Raw genomic sequence first — 13,563 nt, 5'->3', positions numbered from 1 at the left:
AATTAGACAAAAGCAAAGAAAATATGTATATATATAGCTAAAAGGAAAGAAAAATAGGAAGGTTGAGAAAGCCACTTACAAAAAAGAAAGAAACCTCTCATTTAAGACTATCATGCTGCTTTCCGAATTTCATTTCATAACTTTTTTTTGTATTATTGAAGAAAATAATTTTTCCCTTGGACAAAAAAAATTAAATCATTAGCCAGGCATGGTGGCGCACCCAGGAGGCAGAGGCAGACGGATCTCTGTGAGTTCAAGGCCAGCCTGGTCTACATAGTGAGTTCCAGGGCAGCTGGGGCTACAGGGAAACCCTGTCTCAAAAAGACCAAAAAAATAAAAAAATAAAATCATTAATTAAATGCTCTTCTTAGCCCAAGACTTGAAAACTATGACTCCTCAGCACTCCTGACAGCACTCAATCAAGAAGCACACCGAGACTGGGGGCAGTGCATCAGGCCATCCCTAAGTCACAGTGTGGCCTTCACTCATGGTCCAGGAGAGCAGTGAAGGCCTCACCTACGTAGGTTTGCCCAGATGATGGGAGCACTTAGGCCAGCTAGTCAAAGGCTCTGCAGGCCAAAACCACTGAGTGCAAAGGGCTGAGTCCAGGAGAAATTAAAAGCTAAAGGAAAGAGGTGTAGCAAGGGCTGAGAAGACACATGTCCAACAAGCTGGACCACCAGGCTACTTACTATTTAAGAACTGGCATATAAATGTTAAGAAAAAAGGCACCTCTCCTCATTCTGCCAGACAACTATAATGTTACTACTGTAACACTGATCAATTGCTACTAAAAATTATTGATGACTCTGGATCTAAACTAAGGGATGTCACAAGATCAATCAATACATTATGCCACAATTACATTGCCACAATTACATTTACTTTGCTAAAAACAAAAAGTAAAAAGCATCTCTTGTCTTTCTCCACAAGAGTTTGCTCAGAGTTCATATGTTCACTGGGAAACAAGCTATGCTCCCCAAAACAGATGGGGCACTCTATTCTGGGTTTACTCTGTACCTGTCCTAGATGTACATGCTATATATGTAGTAAACCTTACAGTCTCAGGAATGAAAACTGGATTCTGGATATTAATATAGGTCTTTACTAATAAATAATAGAAAAAGAAACTAGAAACATTGAAACTAAGACTTCTATAGCTTCAGTTTTGCCAGCTGGATAACTTATTATACATGATTCCCACTGGAGTAAAGCAGGCAGGCACCCTGGTTTATTCCTACACATTTTAAAAGGAAAAAAAGAAAAAAGAGCTGTCCATCTGAAACCATGACAATGGATGAAGGATTCTAAGACTGTGGAAAGGCACCCAGCACAAGACAGGTTACTGACCTCCTTTATAGACCTAAAAAGATACAGAAAGCAATCGTGGGAGCACAGTTAAAAGTAGAAAGGAGGGTTAACTGCTGATGACAGAGAGAAACCACAGAACGAAAAGGAAAAATGACCTTTCATTGTTAGGTAATTACCTCCAGGCAGGAACTCCATGATTAGGTAGAGGTTTAGCTTATCCTGAAAACTATAGAACATTTTCACAACCCACAAACTGTCTGCCTCCACTAGAATGTCACGCTCCGCACGAATGTGGCCAACCTGGAGGTACATGATTTGATTAATGACAAGCCTTGCTCTGCTTTAGTAAATTGTCTATTTGTTTAAACAATTTAAATACTGTTCTGAGTATTTAGTTGTGATGAGACAAAAGGTCTGCTTAGACCAACCAGACTAACTCAAAATTGACATCTGACTTGTAGGAATTCAGTGATGAAAACAAGTGATAAGGCTTTAAAAAAAGAAAGCCACAATGAATGGTTTAATGCAAACAGCAACTTTAACAGTGCTATGAATTAAACCTCCAATTAGTTAAAATTAACTCTTTTGTACACATTTTGTTCTAATGATCTTTGTTTTGAGGCAGGGTCTCATGTATGCCATGCTGGCCAAGGATGACCTTTGAGCTATACCCCCAGCCGGCATGGTGTGCTGGTGTGATGACACATGCCTTTAATCTCAGGACTCCAGAGGCAGAGGCAGGTGTATCTCCTAGGTCAAGGCCAGCCTGGTCTACACAGCAAGTTCCAGGTCAGCTGGGGCTACAGGGAGACCCTGTCTCAAAAAGACCAAAACACACACACAACAACAACAACAAACCACAAAACAAAACACCTAAACACCTGAGTTATAGACTTAAAACAGTGACATTGGGCTGGGTGTGGTGGTACACACCTTTAATCCCAACACTTGGGAGGCAGAAGCAGGTAGATCTCTGTCAGTTCAAGACCAGCCTGGTCTACATAGTGAGTTCCAGGCCAGCTGGGGCTACAGGGAGACCCTGTCTCAAAAAGACAAAAATAAAAAATATAAATAAATAAGGGGGCTGGAGAGATGGCTCAATGGTTAAGAACACTGGTTGTTCTGGCAGAAAACCCAGGTTCAAATTCCAGCACCCACATGGCAACTAACAACTAACTGTCTGTAACTCCAGTCCCAGGGGATCCAACAGCCTCTTCTGACCTCGGCAGGCATTGCATGACACAGTTGCACTTACCTACATGCAGGCAATACACACATACACATAAAACAAAAATAATTTTAAAAAATATTTTAAATAAATAAACAAATAAAACAGTGACGTTTTCAGTTTTCTACTTTTACTGCAATATTTCAATATCTGGCCAAAGAGACCAAGCTATAGGAGGTTTGGGAGAACTGGTAATATTATTTTGTTAGAATAATGCTTTTATAAGCTGGGGCTATAGCTCGGTTGGTAGAGTACTTGTCTAGCATGCATGAAGTCCCGGGTTTGATCCTGGGCTTGTAATTCCAGGTGAGGTGGAGGCAGGAGGATCAGGGGCTCAACATTATCGTCCATCTTCTGATATAGAGTAAGTTTGAGGCCAGCCTTGGCTACACAAGACCCTGTCTCAGGGGTTGGAAAGATGGCTCAGTGGTTAAGAACACTGGTTGTTCTTGCAGAAGACCTAGGTTCGAATCCCAGCACCCACATGACAGCTGACAACTGTCTGTAACTCCAGTCCCAGGAGATCCGACAGCCTCTTCTGACCTCCGCACGACACGGTGCACTTACCTACATGCAGGCAATACACACATAAACATAAAAAATAAAAATAAAATTTTTAAAAAAGATCCTGTCTCAAAAAGGATGATACCAAATTTACATTAGTTAAAATTCAAAATAGTAATCAAAACATTGTTTCATATTATCAAATCACACCCCTCCCTTCTTTAAGTGTCACAAGACCCAAACATGGTTTAAATTAAGTCTAAGTTCGTTAAGACCCAGTCTAGGCCTCTAATCAAGGTTTTGGTCTCATGTTACATACAGGTCTTAAGTTTTTATAATATGTTCCAAAGTAAAAGATGTTTGAAGGTTCACAAACTGGCGCTTCTGTTGTAATTTCACTGTGGTGGTTGTGTTCATTTAATACAATGGTCAATGCACCACATGTTCTATTTGGACTCTTCACCAGGACCAGGTGCCCTTCCATTACTCTTATTTGGAAGCATCCTACCCTCTGTCCTAACCTGCATCTAAGCTACCTGTTTTTGCAGTTTTGTGGGGCCTGGAGGCATCAGAATTTACATATTTGAGGGTTTTTTTGTTTTTTTTTGTTGTTGTTTTTTGAGACAGGGGCTCTCTCTGTAGCTTCAGCTGACCCGAAACTCACTATGTAGACCAGGCTGGCCTTGAACTCCCAGAGATCCACCTGCCTCTGCCTCCCAAGTGCTGGGACTAAAGGCCTGCGCTACCACGCCCGGCCATATTTGAGTTTTTAGTCTCTGCTAAGATTGTTCTTTGGAAAATTCCTGAATAGTTTCAATACGTGAAGATCTTGGCTTTTATATGTATTTATAGTACATAAGTGAGAAAAATGTACAAGAGGAGTGGTGAGGCTCAGTGTGGTGACATCACAAAACAAGCATCTGCCTTTACCTGCCTTAATGCAAAGCAAAGCTTGTAGAAAATTAATGCTGCTTGTTAACCTGCAGCCCTGCAGTCACAGCCACCTTGTCACCATGAGACACTAAGACTACAACCTTCATGTGTCCCTCTGGGTCTCTACCTGCTGCAAGGATCCAGAAAAAAGAGGGCACTAGTATTAGCACTTGTCACTCACCTTGGAGGACAGAAGGTTGACTAACATTTGCTGTTAGTCAAGGAAAGGAAAAGCTACAGACACTGGGAGCTTACCTGTCCTCTCCTGAGGCTAAAAAGGCAGCTAAAAATTTACAATAAAAATAGAGATAGCAAGGTGGCACAGGCCTCTTGAACCAGCACTCAAGAGGCAGAGGCAGGTGGATCTCTTGAGTTCAAGGCCAGCCTGGTCTACATAGTGAGTTCCAGGACAGCTGGGGCTACAGGGACACCCTGTCTCAAAAAGACAAAAAAAAAAAAAAAAAAAAAAAAAAAAAAAAAGAAGTAGAGTGAGTCAAATACAGGGAAAGGAAGGAAAGAGCCAGAAGTACAGCTCACATCAAAAGGACTTCTTTCCTATTCCACAAAGAGCTAAGGCACTGAGGAAGCAGAGATAAGAGCAGCAGCAACTGGCATCACAAGTGCACAGAAGAGAAACATCTGACCCCAGCTGAAAACTGGTGTCTTGTCTTTTAAATTTTCTTGCAGGCATCAGAAATGCCCATCTGGTGGGGCAGAGTAACCTAAACTTCCAATACGTGGATCTAATTCCTGCTCAGTTCAATAAAAGTAAAAAAATTTGCAAAACTCATTTTGTTCTTTTGGACAAAGCACCTGAAACCATGAAAAGTTAAACTCTCAATCTAAACAACAGCAGTTCTACCCTCAAATGATGGTAGATTTGTACCCATCTACTTCTAACTCTCACCCAGCACAAACCCACTGAATTCTCCTTCAGGGCTTTTAGTTGGCCACACACTGAGATCAAAGGAGGGAACTGAGTTCATCAACTAAAGTGCCCTGAGAAATTAAGTTAATGTGCCATTTAATGTATTCGTTAATGCGTTATTTAAAAATCCTAATTGTAATGGACATTTATTTTCATTTGGAAAAAAATGTAGATATTAATCTTGAAGAAAGCTTAATATTTGAGAAAAGATTTATGACCTATATTTGGATTACCTGTTAGTAGGTTGGACACATGGCACAGGCTATGTGGAGTTAGTAACAAAATCATTACATCTTCGTAACTTTTTTCTAACTTTTTACATTTTGTATGTATGTGTGTATGTGTGTATATGTAAGCATACCTGTCCCTGAGGCACAAGCGGAAATCAGAGAACAACTTACAAGGGTGAGTTCTCTCCTTTCACCATGTGCTTTCCAAGGGATCGAACTCAGGTTGTCAGATTTGGTAGTAGGTGTCTTTACCCACTGAGCCATCTTGCATTCTGCATAAGTTGGTGCTAGCTTAAACTATAGTATCTGAAGATTTGATGCTTTCAATAAAAATTCCTGAGAATCCAAGGCTTATGAGTAACATGAAAATGAAAATACTAAATTTTGAGGTGGAACCTAAATGAATGAAGAGAGGGCTCCTGGTTATACTTCCACTCAGGTGGCAGATGATGCTAGTGTGGGGTCAGTCTCTATCCTTGCTATTGGACTCCAAATGCAGAACTCCCCCTTTGACCTTACACAGGACATTCCCAGCATCATCCACTGCTATGCGTTCTGAGGCAACCAGCTAAACTAAAACAGATTGGCAAAAGGCCTACATGCTTGCTTATAAAACATAAACTGCCCAATACTTAAATCTTTTTAAAAAATATTTTTATTTTATGTGTATGAGTGTATTGCCTGCATGTGTAAGTGCACCCATGTCATGCAATGCCCATGGAGGTCAAAAGAGGATGTAGGATTCCCTGGAGCTGGAATTACGGATGGTCATTAGCCATCATGTAGGTGCTGGGAATTGAACCTGGGTCTTCTGCAAGAGCAGTCAGTGCTCTTAACCATTGAGCAATTTCTCCAGCCAGCACTCCCAATACTTAAATCTTATTAAATTCACACTAAATATGTATGTCAGACCTACTGACAGAGTGGGCTATGGTTCTTTTATTTGGGAGAGGAGGTGTTTATTTGGGATAGTACCCAGGGCCTTGCACATCCTAGGCAAGCAGTCTACCTCTGAGCTACATTCCAAGTCCCTAGAAAGTGCTCCTAACCATTAAGGGAAAATCACCCTTAATCCCCTTCTGCTCCATCTTTTGCATTTTATCTTCCAAATTCATTCAGAAATTAGAAGGCTGGTCTTCCATTAGGTATTGATGAGCTACTCAGAAGACCCAACTTTGGTTTAGGTATAAAAATGAAGAATATTCAGTCAGTGTGGTGGCATAAGACTTTAATCCCAGCACTCAGGAGGCAGAGGCAGGCGGAGATGGAGGCCAGCCTGGGACAATCTACGTGACAAGTTCCAGGCCAGTGAGACCCTGTCTCAAAAAACAAAAACAAAACAAAAGCAGCAGCATATTCAGACACATCTAAATCCTAACTCCTAATCCAAGGAGCATGGAAACCATGATAGGGCATCTGTGATCAACTGGGAGACTCACAAAGCAGCTGCTTCTCTAACAGGTTCATTTCTAAAAGACCACACATAAGCCGGGCGTGGTGGCGCACAACTTTAATCCCAGCACTTGAGAGGCAGAGGTAGGCCAATCTCTGTGGGTTCAAGGCCAGCCTGGTTTACATAGTGAGTTCAGCTGGGGCTACAGGGAGACCCTGTCTCAAAAAAAAAAAAAAAAAAAAAAAAAAGACCACATAAGCCAAAGTAGTAGTATATGTATAAATCATATACAAAAGAGCTAACTAAAACAAAGTGTAATAAAATTAACACTACTATTAAGCAAAATGAATAATTTTAGGAGACAAAACTTCCCAACCTGACTAGTAACATGGCTCCCACTGAACTTTACCTGCTCCTTCTCAAGCATGTCTGCTTTGCGGAGGATTTTCATTGCATACACATGCCCTGTATCTTTCTTCTGAACAAGCCGCACCTAAAAAGTGAAAAGGAAATGCCAAGAGTTCACACTGCCAAGTTCTTTCATGGGCTCTAGCAAGTCCCCCACCCCCATGGTAGAGACCAAACCCAGCAAATATAAGCAATTACTAATAACAAAACAGAAAATGCTTTTTAATGTTACAAATCAATATATTACATAGCCATGCCAATGCTGGAAAGATCTTCAACTACTACAAATTTGACCAGTGTTGGCTCCCTAGTTGAATATACTAATCTAATTTAAAGTCTCTTATTTCAAAATTAAGAACTAGTTAAACTCCTAACAAATACTACCCAGTCAGCTTAGAAAGACCAAGTATATATGCCAGGCATGGTGGTACACACCTTTAATCCCAGCACTTGGGAGGCAGAGGCAGGCAGATCTCTGTGCATTCCAGGGCAGCTGGGGCTACAGGGAGACTCTGTCTCAGAAAGACCAAAAAGAAAAGAAAATGGTCTAGTAAACAAAAGAAAAACTTTTGGCAAGTTCTTGCACATCCTCCCCTTCTCCCCAAGATAAATACATTTTCCTACATCCTTCTTCATATTTTTTCTATCAAGTCCCATTTTCCTTCTTCCCTGAAATTTTTTTTTTTTTTTTTTTGTCCTTTTGAGACAGGGTCTCCCTGTAGCCCGAGGAACTCACTATGTAGACCATGCTGGCCTTGAACTCACAGAAATCCTCCTGCCTCTGCCTCCAGAGTGCTGAGACTAAAGGCATGCACCACCACGCCTGGCCAACCAAAGAAGCACTTTTAAGAGCACTTTCCCGTTCTCAATGGGCCAAATGGAATTCTCAACTCAAACATCAGTTTTGTCCTTCACCTGTGTCTTTGGGATAGTACTCACATATCCCCTGAGCACTAGTTTTTATTTATTTATTTATTTATTTATTTATTTATACTTCAAATATTTTATTTATTTTAATATTTTATTATTTTTATTTTATGTGTGTGAGTATATTGCTTGCATGTATGTAGATGTAGCCATTTAGCAGAATGCTCATGGAGGCCAAAAGAGGGTGTCAGGACTTCCTGGAACTGGAGTTAGGATGGTTGTTAGAGACCATGTGGGTACTGGGAATTGAATCCAGGTCCTCTGCAAGAGTAGGCAGTGCTCTTTACCACTAAGCCAGCTCTCCAGCTCCAGAGCACTAGTTTTTATACAAACGATATACAAACTAAATGTCTGCTCCTTCTATACAAAGACCATATCATTACTGCATTAGTAGGTGGTCCATTTGGGGTGTTTTCTATTATGACCTTGCGTGGGGTTCATTCAAATTTTCCCCAAGAGATTGCTCTTCAAGCAGGATTACTTTGTAAGAATAACCGGGCCAGGGATTTGGGATTTAGCTGAATGGTAGAGTGCTGGCTTAGGTTCAACCCCTACAACCACAAAAAATAAAAACAGCTAGGCCAAGCTATAAGCACCTTTCTCTACTACTAACCAAAGGTCCATCTTTTTTTTTTAGACAAGCTCCTGCTAGCTAACTTATGCTTTTATGCTGGCTTGAACTTGTGATCCTTCTGCCTCAGGCTCTGGAGTACTAAGATTATATGCATGTACACCAAGCCAAGTTTTAGAGCTCTAAGAATCTAGTGAGAATGACTAAAAGGATGGAGAAGTGCTTATCAGTTTCCTCTTGGCACACTGTGGTATTAGGAAAAGCAATGGTACTAAATCAGGAAGACTTGGGCCCAACATCTGGTGCCAGTGCTGAAGAACTGTGCTTATATACCTTCAAAGTTACACATCTTCAGAGCCTTAATCTCACCATCTATAAATGGGTTATTAGGAGAAGCACTGAGTAAACAATAGATACTGAGTTCCTCAAAATGTGGTAGTACAGTCCTTTAATCCCAGCACTTGGAAGGCAGAGGCAGGCAGATCTCTATGAGTTCCAGGCCAACTTGGTCTATGTAGTGAGTTCCAAGTCAGCCAGAGCTACATAGCAAAACCCTGTCTTAAAAGAATTGAGTTCAAGAGCTCAGGAGCTGAGCATGGTAGCACAAGCCTGTAATACTAACATTCTGAGGGAGCTGAGACATATGTTGATGCCAACCTGGGCTACATAGTGAGACCCTGTCCCCTCTCCCTCTCTCCAAAAAAGGGGGGAAGATGCCAATGTCATCTCTGTTAAAACAGAGAAGAAATCTGAGGAATGAATCATGGAGAAAGAAAGACAGTGAGAATGAGGGGCTTCCATGCTTATCTAACTAACCCCTCATATTTCAGCTCAATCAACAATCAGGAACTCATGACATTAGAAGCTTTGACATTTAGTGATTTGTTTTTCCTGTAGACCTAGCTGACCCGGAAACTCACTATGTAGAGCAGACAGGCGTCAATCTCACTGAGCTCCTCCTCTTGCCACTGCCTCCTGAGTGCTGGGATCAAAGGTGGGCACCACCACACCCTGCATTTTTTTTTTTTTTTAATTTGAGAACTAGCTGTGATTTTACCTCACCAAATGCTCCTCGGCCTATGACTTTTAAGGACTCAAAATCTTCCAATCCAAGTCTTGTTCTCTTTAAGCGAAGAAACTCTGTTTCCTTCCGAGCATGTGCAGATCTCCTGAGTCTTTTCTAATGTTTAAATAAAGAGAAGGAAAAGGAAAGTTGAAATTCTCAGACTCTACAACAAAGTCCCAGTTGTGGTGCCCAGCTAGATAGCAGGACCACACTAGTCTAGGCTCAGCCTTCTCACGTTCGACAGCACCACAGAAGAGGCCTTAAACACTTCCTTTCCCCTTCCCCAGTCAGACATCACGAGCAAGCCATACTGAAGGGGGGGTGTGCCTCCTCTCAGAACTGACTAATGTACTTTGGTAATCCACTATTCTAACATTTCTAATGAAGAGAAATTTTTTTTTTAAAAATTCAACATTTTCCTTGAACCCTTTTTAGGTAAAAGTGTGTTTTTCTGTATCCCTCTGGGAATTTTTTTCCTACTGTCCTGGGTTCTGTGATTCACTCCTATTCTGAAGGCATCTACAATGCTGTTTAAGTACCTGCATGGTTACTTAGTTGTATTTTCCTCTACCATACCTGTGGGCAGTGTGCAGAAAGGCTGACTTGAGATAGGTGCTTTGCTTTGATGATGGCTTCAGAAATTTACCTTACTTCTATGGAGCCTTGTTAGTGAATTTACTTATTTATTCATTTATTTTATTTTATTCTTTCATTTATAGACAGGGTCTCACTCTGTAGTCCACAGCTAACCTCAGACTTGTAGTGATCCTCCTGCCTCATCCCTAAGTACCAGAATGAATTACCATATCGAGTCAGTGAGCAGATAAGAATGCTTGCCTTCCTCTTTTAAACTTTAGTCTGATTTTAATGGTTTCACTTTTTTTTTTTCTTAGAATTCTATAGCTAATTGATTGTTATAACTGTGACTAGAGAAGTCTTCCTCTCTGGGGTATCTAATTAACTTCTCCCTCTGCATGAATAAAAGCATGCCATCTCTCAAGTTCCTGTCACTGAGCCAAAGCCTTCCCATGGGCACCAAGCAAACTTGATGAATGAAACACAACCTTCCATGCTGGGACTTGAAGAAAAAAAGTTCCCAACAGTAATTACCTCTTCATCTTTTAGGCCTTCTTCTTCCATCACTTTTTCTAACTTCTTTTGTCTAAAATAAACAAGAAAAGATATTTTAACACTTGAAATTTGATAATCCTATATGAATAAAATCAGGGCTAGTAAAATAGTTCAGCAGGTTAAGGAGCTTGTCACCAAGCATGATGACTCGAGTTTGACCCCTGGGACCCACATAATATGAGAACTGACTCCCGAAAGTTGTCCTCTCCTCTGACCTACCTACCTACCTACCCTCGCCCACACACACATGAAACTTCTTTTCTTTTTTTTTTTTTTTTTTTTTTTTTTTTTTTTTTTTTTTTTTTGTCTTTTTGAGACAGGGTCTCCCTGTAGCCCCAATTGTCCTGGAGCTCACTATGTAGACCAGGCTGGCCTTGAACTCACAGAGATCTGCCTGCCTCTGCCTCCCAAGTGCTGGGATTAAAGGCGTGTGCTACCACACCTGGCTAATCTAATTTCTAAGACAAGTAAAATTTCCATTCTTTGTTATATCTGTAATTTTTATTTATTTCTGAGAACTTCATACATGAGCATTGTCTTTGCATTATTTCCATCCCTCCCAGTCCCCCATCAATTCCTCCCATGTCCCCCCAATGCCTTCTCAATTGCTTGTCCTCTTCCTTGTTACATATTCATACGCACATTTATGAACACACACACACACACACACACAAAGTCCATTTAGTGGTACTCATGTGTACCTGTATATAGGGCTGCCCATTTGGGATTAGATAACCTCTCAGGGAGCTAGTCCCTGGAGAAAACTGATTTTCCCTCCCTCAGATTCCACTGATTGCCTGCAGTTTTTCATCTTGAGGTGGGACTTTGTGACATCCCCCATCCTCCTTGGCATGTCAACTGGTTAAATCTGTATTTTGAAAAAGACTGTATAATATGCTAATGCAACAAAGAAACCAGGAATGGTGGCACATACCTGTTAGCCCAGCATTTGATAGGTGAAAGTAAGAGGAATAGGAGTTCAAGGTCAGCCTCAGCTACATAGTAAATTCAAGGCCAGCCTGGGCTACAACAGACCCTGTTTCCAAAATAACCCACAGAAACTGCATCTAAGAAATTATTTTCATCTTTTTGGTGTTAGAAGATCAGAGTATTTTACCACTGAGCTATAACCCCAGAATCCACCCAAGGATATATATTTTTCATTATTATTTTTATTTTATGTGTATGTGTGAATTGCCTGCATGTAGGTAAGTGCACCCGTGTCATGAAATGCCCTCGGAGGTCAGAAGAGGCTGTCGGATCCCCTGGGACTGGAGTTACAGACATTTGTTAGCTGTCATATGAGCGCTGAGATTCGAACCCGGGTCTTCTGCAAGAACAACCAGTGTTCTTAACCGCTGAGTTATCTCACCAGCCCCCAAGGATATTTTTTAACTACAGCTGCATAATGATTTGATTAAACTAATAGAACTGATGTATAAAACTTTATAAATGAAACCATTCCATCAACAGGCAAAGTGTAACAAAAATCTGTCTAAAGGGATAGTATGTAATTTCTGCACAGGTCTCTGTATACCAGTCAAGCACATAAAATAAAAATAATAAATAAAATATTTAAATAAATAAATAAATAAACTAATAGAACCTAACAAAACTATAAACCCGGTGTGGTGGCACACGCCTTTAATCCCAGCACTCAGGAGGCAGAAACAGACACATCTCTGTGAGTTCAAGGCCAGCCTGGTCTACACAGAGTTCCAGACTCTGTGGCTACAGGGAGAACCTTAAGAGACCAAAAAAGAAAAAGGAAGGAAGGAAGGAAGGAAGGAAGGAAGGAAGGAAGGAAGGAAGGAAGGAAGGAAGGAAGGAAATCCAGCCACATAGAAAATGGATAACACAATGTGACTAAGAGTCATATCCCAGGAATGCAGGAATAGGTTAATATTTAAAAATCAGGGGCTGGAGAGATGGTTCAGTTGTTAAGAACACTGGTTATTCTTGCAGAAGACCCAGATTTGAATCCCAGCACCCACATGGCAGCTAACAACTGTCTGTAACTACAGTCCCAGGGATCCGACCACCACTTCTGACCTCCACAGGCATTACAGGACACAGGTGCACTTACCTACATGTAGGCAATACACGCATACACAGGGAAAAAAAAAATTAATAAATTTTTTTAAGAAGTTAAAAAAAAAATCAATCTAAGGGCTGGAGAGATGGCTCAGTAATTAAGAGCACTGCCTGCTTCTGCAGAAGACCCATGTCCAGTTCCCAGCACCCACATACCCATATGGCAGCTAAGAACCATCTATAACTTTCAGTTCCAGGGGATCTGATGCCTTCTTCTGGCCTCTTTAGGTACTGCATACACATGGTACGCTTGCCTTCATGTAGGCAAAACACTCATATACATAAAATAAAAATGATGAAGAAAACCTTTACAAAGCTGGACTTGAAAAAAATAAAAAATAAAATAAGCCAGTCGTGGTGGCGCATGCCTTTAATCCCAGCACTTGGAAGGCAGAGGCAGGTGGATCTCTGTGAGTTCCAGGCCAGCTGGGGCTGCAGGGAGACCCTGTCTCAAGAAATAATAATAAAATTTAACTTAATTTAAAAAGCTGGGCTTGCTAGTAATAATCAAATACATACAGATTAGAGATGCATATGCCAACATCTCAGTGTTAGTAGCAAAAACAATGAGCCTTTCTGCAAGGAGCAATATATTCTAAAATGAAATGGAGATCTTTTTTAAAGGTTAAAAACTCATTCAATTTTATGTCTTACAGGGCTTATACTGAGTTCAATATTGTATAACTGTATTAATTCAACTATGAACCTAGAAACTTGCAGCCACTTGTGAAAGAGATGTACTCTTGCTCTGGAGTGTGTTACTGAATATGTTAAAGCTGTAGTGAAATGCTTCTTCTAATCATGTAGTTATTAAAAATTTTTAAAAAGACTAAAAAAAA

At 40.7% G+C, this 13,563-nt stretch overlaps 1 protein-coding gene across 3 annotated transcripts in view; it reads right to left on the bottom strand.

Annotated features, from left to right (window-relative positions):
- Stk38 (serine/threonine kinase 38) overlaps positions 1-13,563 on the bottom strand; it is a 40,326-nt gene that overhangs the window by 18,912 nt on the left and 7,851 nt on the right. For 2 of the 3 annotated variants that reach the window (XM_008840075.3, XM_008840074.3), the window contains exons 3-6: positions 10,610-10,661; positions 9,491-9,613; positions 6,937-7,020; positions 1,488-1,611 (exon numbers count right to left, since the gene is read on the bottom strand). In XM_008840075.3, coding sequence (XP_008838297.1) covers positions 1,488-1,611; positions 6,937-7,020; positions 9,491-9,613; positions 10,610-10,661 — 383 coding nt within the window. The remainder of the gene's footprint in view (positions 1-1,487; positions 1,612-6,936; positions 7,021-9,490; positions 9,614-10,609; positions 10,662-13,563) is intronic. The other variant, XM_008840076.3, reaches the window with a different exon arrangement.

This window comes from Nannospalax galili, unplaced genomic scaffold, assembly GCF_000622305.1.
Source record: "Nannospalax galili isolate Female #2095 unplaced genomic scaffold, S.galili_v1.0 scaffold538, whole genome shotgun sequence".
Classification (NCBI taxonomy): Eukaryota; Metazoa; Chordata; class Mammalia; order Rodentia; family Spalacidae; genus Nannospalax; species Nannospalax galili.
The sequence above is the reverse complement of the archived record's forward strand: the minus strand, read 5'-3'. Positions and strand labels throughout refer to the sequence as shown.